The 9,044-nt window shown below is 49.2% G+C and overlaps 1 protein-coding gene and 1 pseudogene across 1 annotated transcript; both read right to left on the minus strand.

Moving 5' to 3' along the window:
- Positions 1-661: 661 nt before the first annotated feature.
- LOC127780322 (probable sarcosine oxidase) lies at positions 662-2,676 on the minus strand (annotated as a pseudogene).
- An 833-nt stretch (positions 2,677-3,509) lies between these two features.
- Positions 3,510-4,774, minus strand: LOC127780445 (probable xylan O-acetyltransferase 11). Its single transcript, XM_052307350.1, has 2 exons — positions 4,348-4,774; positions 3,510-4,254 (listed from the first exon to the last, which is right to left on the minus strand). Exons 1-2 carry the CDS (start codon positions 4,503-4,505, stop codon positions 3,765-3,767), a joined length of 648 nt encoding a protein of 215 aa, XP_052163310.1. The 5' UTR covers positions 4,506-4,774; the 3' UTR covers positions 3,510-3,764.
- Between the last annotated feature and the right edge of the window lie 4,270 nt (positions 4,775-9,044).

Genomic DNA, 9,044 nt, shown 5'->3' on the forward strand with positions numbered 1-9,044 from the left:
TCTCCCCCGAGCTAGCAAAAATGGAGGAAAATTGGAATGAGGAACATTTTGTGTTTATCAAAATAGATCAGGAGAAATACTAACAGAACAAAAACTACTTTATTCTGAATTCAGTGATGTGTCATTTAAACGCAAGCAGCTACTCCTTCCGTTTCATATTATATAAGACTTTCTAGCATTGCCCATATTCATATATATACATGTCTAGAATCATTAACATATATATGAATGTGTGCAATGCTAGAAAGTCTTATAATATAAAAAAAGGAGAAAGTAGCTTCTACATGGGCAGAAAAGATGCAAATTATTCCAATCTACCGACGTCCAAAATTGTTTTATTTGTGAACCACACATATACCCCTTCCATCCCACAAAAAATCAACCAGACAACGAATCTGGACATGAGGGTAGATTGGTTTTTTTGGACGGAGGGAGTAAGTTAATACAATATGAGGTATGATTACACTAAACTAACTCATATAGTGGTGATACATTCCAATTTTCCTCCACATGTTATAGACACATGATGACCCACATGTCATAGAGAATGAGTGACAAATAATTAATTGCTACATCTTAAATATGGCAAAAAGGTAAATACCCCTATAGTGACAACCAAATGATACCCGAAGTCCATGTGACCATTTTCTGCGCAAAGGACTCAACTTTTGACCTTATTTTCGGCGAGATTTCCGTCTGGGCTATCCATGAAGCGCCCTATCCTGAAATGCCGGACCTCCACTCCGGCCTCCGCCGCCGTTCTGGCCTCGCCGTCCATGGCCATCTCGGCGAGGACCCTCCCAACGGCCGGCCCCATCTTGAAGCCATGGCCGGAGAACCCAGCACCCACGACCACGTCCTTCCCCAACTCCCCGCCGACGAAATCGATGATAAAGTCCACGTCGGGGGTATGGAGTACATGCACGACTGCCGGATGACCGGCCCGCCGGCGGTGTCGACGTGGCCGGGCATGAGCTCGTCGATCCACCGCGCCACCGGCGATGCGCGCCACCGGGTCGACCAGGGCATCGCCGGTGGCGCACCAGTCCCTCCTGTCCGGGTCGCACGGCGCGCCGCCGTGCATGCACACCTTGATCAGGCCCGGGAACTCCATCGACGGCGTGCTGTAGATGCAGGTGTCGCCGTAGCAGCAGAACGCCGGGAAGCCGGCCTCCGGGGTGAGCTCGTGCTCGCGGCCGGGCCTCACCTTCCACTAGCAGATGAGGGTGTGCAGCGGCTGCACCGGCAGGTCGATGCCGGCGACCGACTTGACCAGCTTGCTGGCCCATGCGCCCACCGTGATGATGCACTTGGCGCCATGGAACTCCTCGCCGCTCGATGTCTTCACCACGATAAATCCTTTCCCTGACTATATAGGTTATACATGTAAATATGATTATGATCATAAGGTGCATAGATAAATTTTAATGGAGAATTACAAAAAAAAAGAGAGATTATTTTATAATGCATTAATTAGTCTCAATTATATTAAAAAAAGAGTAAATTTCATAAAACTACATGTTTTGTGGTCTAAGTTGCAGAAAACCACATACACTTTGACACTTGCCATTTAAGTACATATATTTTGGTCGTGTAGTTTCACAAAACCACACTATCAATGAATGGATTCACTTGCGAGATGATGTGGTTGTTTCACATAGTACGAGGACATGGCATCATATTACTAGCCATCGCATAAAATTAACAGGATGCCACGTCTCTATCCTAGATGGAACAACCACGTCATCTCACGGGTGAATCCATTCATCGATAGTGTGGTTTTGTGAAACTAAACTACCAAAATATATGTACTTAAGTGTCAAGTGTCAAAATGTGTGTGGTTTTTTGCAACTTGCACCATAAAATATGTAGTTTTGTGAAATTTACTCTAAAAAAAACAAGACGAGTTGCTAGATCATCGGTTACCTTGCTTGGCGACATCGACTACCTCCATCCTGTCCCTCAGGACGGCGCCGTGCTTGACGGCGAGCGACTGGAACATGGCCACCGCCTTGGTTGCCTTAATCACGCCGCCGAGCTCGCTCGTCGCCGCCGTCCACCCCTGGGGCAGCCTGAACACCCCGGACCACGGCCACGACGCCGAGCCGGAGGCCACCTCGGCGGCGCCGCCGTTCTCGATGGCGGCGCGGAGATCGGGGTCACCGCGCGGGCCCATGTCGAGTTGCGGCGTCGGGGTGAGCACGCGGTAACCCGCGTCGCGCTGGGCGTCGTCCCAGAGGCGCGCGGCGAGGCGGACCATGGGCGGGTAGCGAGCCTGCGGGTACGTGGCGCGGATGCCGCGGGACTCGCCGTGCGACGAGCCCCGGTGGTGGAGCAGGTCGAACTGCTCCAGGAGCAGCACGCGCGCGCCGCCGCGGCGCGCGCCGCCGCGGCGTACGCCGCGCAGCTGCCCATGATACCGCCGCCCACCACGATGACGTCGAAGAGGCCGCCGTTGTCCACCGCCGCCATGGCGCTGCCGTACTGCTCGCTCTGCTGTTTGATGTGTTGACCTGTATTTATTGGAATTATAATTTAGAAGATTTAGAGATGAACTGACCTAGGCGGCGAGGCTGTAGCTCTCCGATTGTTATTAAACGATAAGCGTCATTGATCGGATAAACATTCTTGGTCGAATCCGTTTCTATCCGGATTCCGATCGAATCTGTTCCGCATGCATGCGGATAGGTTTTGCATGGATGAAAGAAAAATCATACTACCACTATATTTTAATGTATGACGCCGTTGATTTTTATCCAACGTTTGACTATCCGTCTTATTAAAAAATTACGAAATTATCATTTATTTTATTGTGACTTGATTCATTATCAAATGTTCTTTAAAAATAGCATAAATATTTTTATATTTTCACAAAAATTTTAAATAAAATAAATGGTCAAACGTTAGTCAAAAAAAATTAACGGTGTTATACATTAAAATACGCAAGGAGTATTATAGCCGGGCTCGTATTTTCATCAATCAAATAACGGCCGGCTTCAAGGAGACATCAAGCTTCCTTGGTAGAGTAGGATATCCTGCACGAGATCGCTAATTAGCTATGGATCGCCTTGTTTTTTTCCACCACTCTCTTTTTTTTTTTACCAACCACATAGTTCTTCTTTTCAGGTAAGTTTATATACCTAAAGTTAATACATCTAAAGTTTACACACCTAAAATCTATAGGTCAAAAATTTATATACTCAATTCAAATTTATATTTAGATTTAAATATTTTTATATATAATATTTATATAAGTCATAGAATGTTTCATTGAAGAATACCGAATTAGGTTATCGTAAATCAGAGCCTGTTCACAATATACATAGGTTCGAGTAGATTCATAAAGCTTATTGTGTAGAATGCTGGAATGTTAGAGTTTATACATACGGAGTTTACGTTATATATTTATAAGTATAAAATCTATGCACATAAATATATTTTTAAGGGTATTAGATTTTTTTTTAATTTTTAACTTGTTTTTTGTTATGAAATTTATGATGCAACAGGAACGTAAGAAGAGGGAGCGGTTAGGGGGAGGGTCCCCTGCACATCGAATAGCTAACACAAGATTGGAATAAGTCCACTTTGACTCTCTTAAAATAGATACGAATCAAAGCAATGACCCTAAACCGCAAAACGGGATATCTCGATCCTGAACTATTGAAACTGGTGTAATTTGACTCCCTTAGTAATTTTGGAGGGCAGTTTCGCTGATGTAGTGCTGACGTGGCGGTGTTGACCTAGTCCGTGGGTTGACGTGGCGCTTAGGTAGCATTTGAATTAAAAAGTATACGTGAGACCCGGTTGTCAATCACACACATAAAAATTGTGCGGCCCACTAACATCTGGGCCCCACATGTCATCCTCTCTCTCTTTCTTCTTCCTCCCATCTCCCTCCCTTCTCTCTTTCTTTCTCTTTGTCTTCTCTCCCCTTCGGCCGGCCGAGGGGAGCACGGGCTGGAGCGGCGGCGGGCGGGGGCCAGAACGGCGGCGCCGGGGACCTGCAGCATCCGCCGGCTCATGCTCCCGCGATACGACGCCGCGTCGGCTGCGCCCACTGGTGATGTCTGGTTATAGCAGCCGCCGCCGCCAGCGCCGGCGTGCGTCGGCGACGTCGTGACGAAGAACACCCGCGCGCTCTTGGGGTCCACGTTGCGCTCCAGCCACCGCGTCACCTGGTGCAGCACCAGCCTGTACGCCTCCTCCGCCTCCATCTCCACGATGTCCTTGCTCATGTCCTCGTCCGCGCCTTTCCTGCCAGCCAAATCACACACAAACAATCTCACGAACGAATCCATCGATCGTTCACGCCATGGATGAATCTGTGTTTGCTAGCTAGCAGCTTACAGGATCTGGATCTTTTCGCCAGTCATCCACCAGAGGTAGGAGTTGAAGGCGAGGATGTCGGCGCCCTTCCAGAAGGTGGAGTGCTTGTTCATGGGGGCGCCGCGGATGAGGCGGCCGTCGGGGACGACGGGGCCGTCGGAGTTGGACTCGGTGAGCATACGCACCTAGTAGAACTTGATGGTGGCGTCGTAGTCCTTGTCCCTGAAGATGATGAGTGAGTCCACAGTTTCGACGGATCTGGACCTGCCGGCGCCGGGAGCGCCACGGTGGAGGAGGTAGAGCAAAGAGGCATACTGCCCCTGGATCGAGCAGCGAGTCCCGAACTTCCAATCTTGCCGCCACCGCTCTGGCCCCCGCCCACCACCACTCCAGCCCGTGCTCCCCGCGACCGGCCGAAGGGGAGAGAAGAGAAAGAGAAAGAAAGAGAGAAGGGAGGAAGAGGGGAGGAAGAAGAGAGAGAGAGTATGACATGTGGGGCCCATATGTTAGTGGACACCACAATTTTTATGTGTGTGAATGACATCGGGTCCCACGTATACGTTTTTAATTCAAATGCCACCTAAGCGCTACGTCAACCCCACAGAGTAGGTCAACACCACCACGTCAGCGAAACCGCCCTCCAAAACCACCAAGGGAGTCAAATTGCACCGATTTCAATAGTTCGAGGGTCGAGATATCCGGTTTTGCGGTTTAGGGTCGGGTCACTTTCAAGGGAGTCAAAGTGGACTTATTCCCACGAGATTTGGTGCAGACACGCTTCCGGCCCATGAGGCCAACCCGAGGTACCCGCGAATAGGAATAAGTTCACCGGAGGTCCCTCAACTTAACAGCGAGATTTTTTGAGATCCCTTAACCACAAAACTAGAAATTTTTACCCCTAAACTTACTCAAACCGTTCACTCCAGGTCCCATGGTAGTATTTTTGCCCGATTTTGCTGACGTGGCATTCTAGTTAGCAAAAAATAAAAAAATAAATATGTGGGACCCACATGTAAGTGACACAAAAAATGTGGGGCCAACCATCCTAGTCAGCAAACTTATTCTCAATCTCTTTTTTCTTTGCCACAGAGGGGGAGCAGCGGTGGCACGCTGCCGGAGGCAGGTGGAGCGGCGCGTCGGCGGGCGAGCGCCGCGGCGGCCAGCGCGTATCTCCTCCCTCGGGAGCAGGTGGCGATGTGGAAATTGTTGTGGTGTCCCGACGAGCCATGGTGGCCACCGCCGTGGCCGGAGAGGGAGAGGAGGCCTCCATGGGTGCCGTCGTGGCCGTGGTGGTGCTTCTAGTGGTGGATGATGCCCTGGACGCGGCGGACGTGGTCGACGCTACAGGGGATGGTGATGGCGCCCTTCTGCTTGAATCCGTACTCCTCACCAGCCTCCTTGAGGAGCCCCTCGAACCTCTCCCCCTCCACTCCTCTGCCACCGCCGTCGGGCCACACCGTGCTCCTCTGCGAGCTCGCCATCGCGCTTGCGCTGGCCGTTGGCGTGCTCCGGGAGGTGTCCCCTCGCTGGAGGTCGCGCATTCGTCACTACATCGCCCACCCTTCTCCCCGTGCCCCGTCGGAGAGGGGAAGAGGAGGCCGGGTGGAGTGGGGGGAGATAAGACCGGCGGGAGTGGGGGAAAGAGGCGATGCCCCGCCACCGATCACTCGCCGGCGCCACGCTCGCCCACTGACGCCGCCGCTCTGCCTGCTCCGGCCGCGCGCTGACGCCACCCCTCTACCTGCTAGCCGCTGCTCGCCCTCCGCCGCAGTCGCGCTCGCCCACTGACGCCGCCCCTCCTCCTGCTCCGGCTGCGCGCCGATGTGTGCTACAGCTCGCCCTCTGCGGCCGCGCTCGCCCGCCGCTCCGCTTTCTGCCGCCTGCCGCCGCCGATGCTCTGCAGCCGTGCTTGCCCGCCGACACCGCCGCTTCGCCTGCCTCGCGCCATGCACCGTTGCCGCTCCTCCTCTCAAAACGAAAGTGAATAAGAGAGAAAGGAAAAAGAGAAGATTGCTTACTAGGATGGTTGGCCCCACATTTTTTTTGTCACTTACATGTGGGTCCCACATATTTATTTTTTTATTTTTTGCTGACTAGGATGCTACGTCAGTAAAATCGGGCAAAAATACTGCCATGGAACTTGGAGTGAACTGTTTAAGTAAGTTTAGGGGTAAACATTTCTAGTTTTGTAGTTAAGAGACCTCAAAAAATCTCGCTGGTAAGTTGAGGGACCTCTGGCGAACTTATTCCCCACGAATACACGATGCCTCGCGTGTGTGGCTTACACCCTCTGTCCAAAAAAAGGGGATGAACCGTGGACGAGTGCTGGTTTACATTCATCCCTAGAAATTATTTTTTTTAAAATAAAGGTTGTATAATAAACCTTTTTCTGACGGGTTAGGTAAAAATACATCAGATGTAGGTGTATTCCTGAGTCAACTTTTTTTTTTTTAAAAAAAAAGAAAAGAGCAAAATTTTTCTACGAGAATTTAAAACTTTGAACTCAAAATTTAGAAAGTTTATTTCAAGTCACATTTTTAAAACTTCCATCTCAAAATTAAAAAAACTTTCAACTCACAATTTAAAACTTTTATCTCAAAATTGAAAACTTTCAAATTTTAAAATCTTTCAACTACAAAATTTAAACTTTCAACTAAATTATGTATGTATTTCTTTTAAAATAATAATGCTAAGCACTATCATTAGTGCTAATAGCGCATACTTGCACGAGTGTCGTTGGGCGTGCCAACTAGGAATCCTCAACATACCCACTAACCCACCCAGTTGTGAGCATCTGACCGCACGCCTCACGAAGGATGATAGATCGAGCAGGAGCATTCCTAGTTAGGGGTGGATAGCGAGTCAGCTCAGTCTAACTCGTTACCATAACGAGCTAGCTCGCGCCTCGCGGCTCAGCTTGTTAAGGCTAACTAGCTGGAATGCTAACTTTGCTCCACTTGCTTGAGCTGGCTCGTTGAGCTCTTTAACAAAATGAACCCATCTATGAATCATTGTGTTATCCAATTCAATATTCCACAACGTCCAGCATAAAAAAGCTAGTAGGTAATGGATGATCAACCGTGGTAAACAAATGTCTAAAGGAATAAAAAATAACATAGGATTACAGATGTACATATCATTAGAATATAGAAAGCACACTACGGATAAAAAAAAAAGGATCACACATCATAGATCACAGATCATATAACCAGCTTAATAGTTTATATTGCATCCACTGATGACTGGTCCATACTTTCCAGCAGCCATTCATAATCCATAATATCCATTGGTCCGTATGTAAGTGCAGGAAACACACGGACATAGTACAACCATCCCAAAATATTACTGATCTGGAAGCTTATATTGAATTGTTAGCACGGTACACACAAAAGAAAACGCCCTTCCAAGTTGCAACTATTCAGTTTTGACAGCCACCCAAAAGATCTTGTCAGCCTCAGAAAATGTCTTGACAGCCAGCACACCGCGCGGCGCGGGGAGGCCCTCTTGCCTCTGATATGAGAATGGCATGGCCACGGCACTAGGCCAAGCCCGCTCGATTTCGCTAGGAGTTTCTCCACGGAATCCCAATCCAAGATCAACCGGCCGGGCGGCCCGGGCCGGCTCACCGTGTATAAATCATGCTTTATAGTGCGGAGAAAGTTCACTTTTTTGTTACTAATGTTTCCGACGAGTTTAAATCATATCCCTAAATCATAATACCGCAAATCTTGACCATTTACTCGTAAAACAAGGTTAAATTAGGTTCCATAGCAGCATGGGTGGCTGATTTTACTGACGTGGTCAGTTGACTGCAGTAGATTTGGCTGAGTCAGCGTGAGATCCACGTAAGCCTCACATGCTAGGTGTCAGGGTTACGGATAAGGCATATCCTCTACTCTTGGATATACGCTATACGGCGATATGGTATATCTGCATGTGTACGGACGTTCTCTGTATATGCTAAGGAATTTCATCACGAAGTCCACCGATGGAAGGATTCCTACCCATATAGGACTGGGTCGTTACTGTATCGTGCAGGGTCCGATGTCTCCGAGTCCTACTTGGAGACCACCTGACCTGCGATATAAAAGGGACCCCCCGGGAGGACCTGAGGATCGAATCTCATAGCCAACACAACCACCACAGCCTACGGAGTCGGAGCCTACAGGAGCCAAGTCGCCGGGTGATCTAGTCGAACCAACCCGACTACGATCTCGTCGGTATCATCGAGTTCTGTTGTTCCCTTTGTAACCTGTGGTTTTCACTATATAATCTCCTATCAACTGGATTAGGGCTATTACCTTCCGAGGGGCCTGAACCAGTATAATCCTTGTCTTTTGTTCTCTTGATGTCGTATTACGTAGATCCTCGTACCAGCGTACCCCAATACCCTCTATATCCGGTCTACGGGTATCCCCCGTCGACACTAGGTTCTTATCTTCTTCCTGGCAAGCCGCTGTCAATGCGATATATAATGATAACGTCCGATCGACCAAGGGCAAAGGGGCTTGTCAATTGGCAATGGTGGTGCAGATCGGGACTCCTCGAGCAGTGGTGGCATAGATCGAGCAGCCGTGGTGTAGGTCGGTCGATGACAGAGCTCCTTGAATAGTGTGGCACAAATCAGTTGATGGCAATGGTAGGCCTCTCATCTCCCTCACCCCACCGCAGTCGTTCTCTTCCCCGTGCCGCACTGTTGCTTTCTTTGCAATCTTCGA

This window comes from Oryza glaberrima, chromosome 7, assembly GCF_000147395.1.
Source record: "Oryza glaberrima chromosome 7, OglaRS2, whole genome shotgun sequence".
Classification (NCBI taxonomy): Eukaryota; Viridiplantae; Streptophyta; class Magnoliopsida; order Poales; family Poaceae; genus Oryza; species Oryza glaberrima.

What these genes read in the sequence shown, in the direction of transcription:
- LOC127780445 (XM_052307350.1), bottom strand. Translation starts at nt 4,505, where the DNA reads ATGCTCACCGAGTCCAACTCCGACGGCCCCGTCGTCCCCGACGGCCGC. An exon ending in GGCGAAAAGATCCAGATCCT is followed by an intron (nt 4,255 to 4,347) that starts GTAAGCTGCTAG and finishes TTTGGCTGGCAG; the next exon opens with GAAAGGCGCGGACGAGGACA.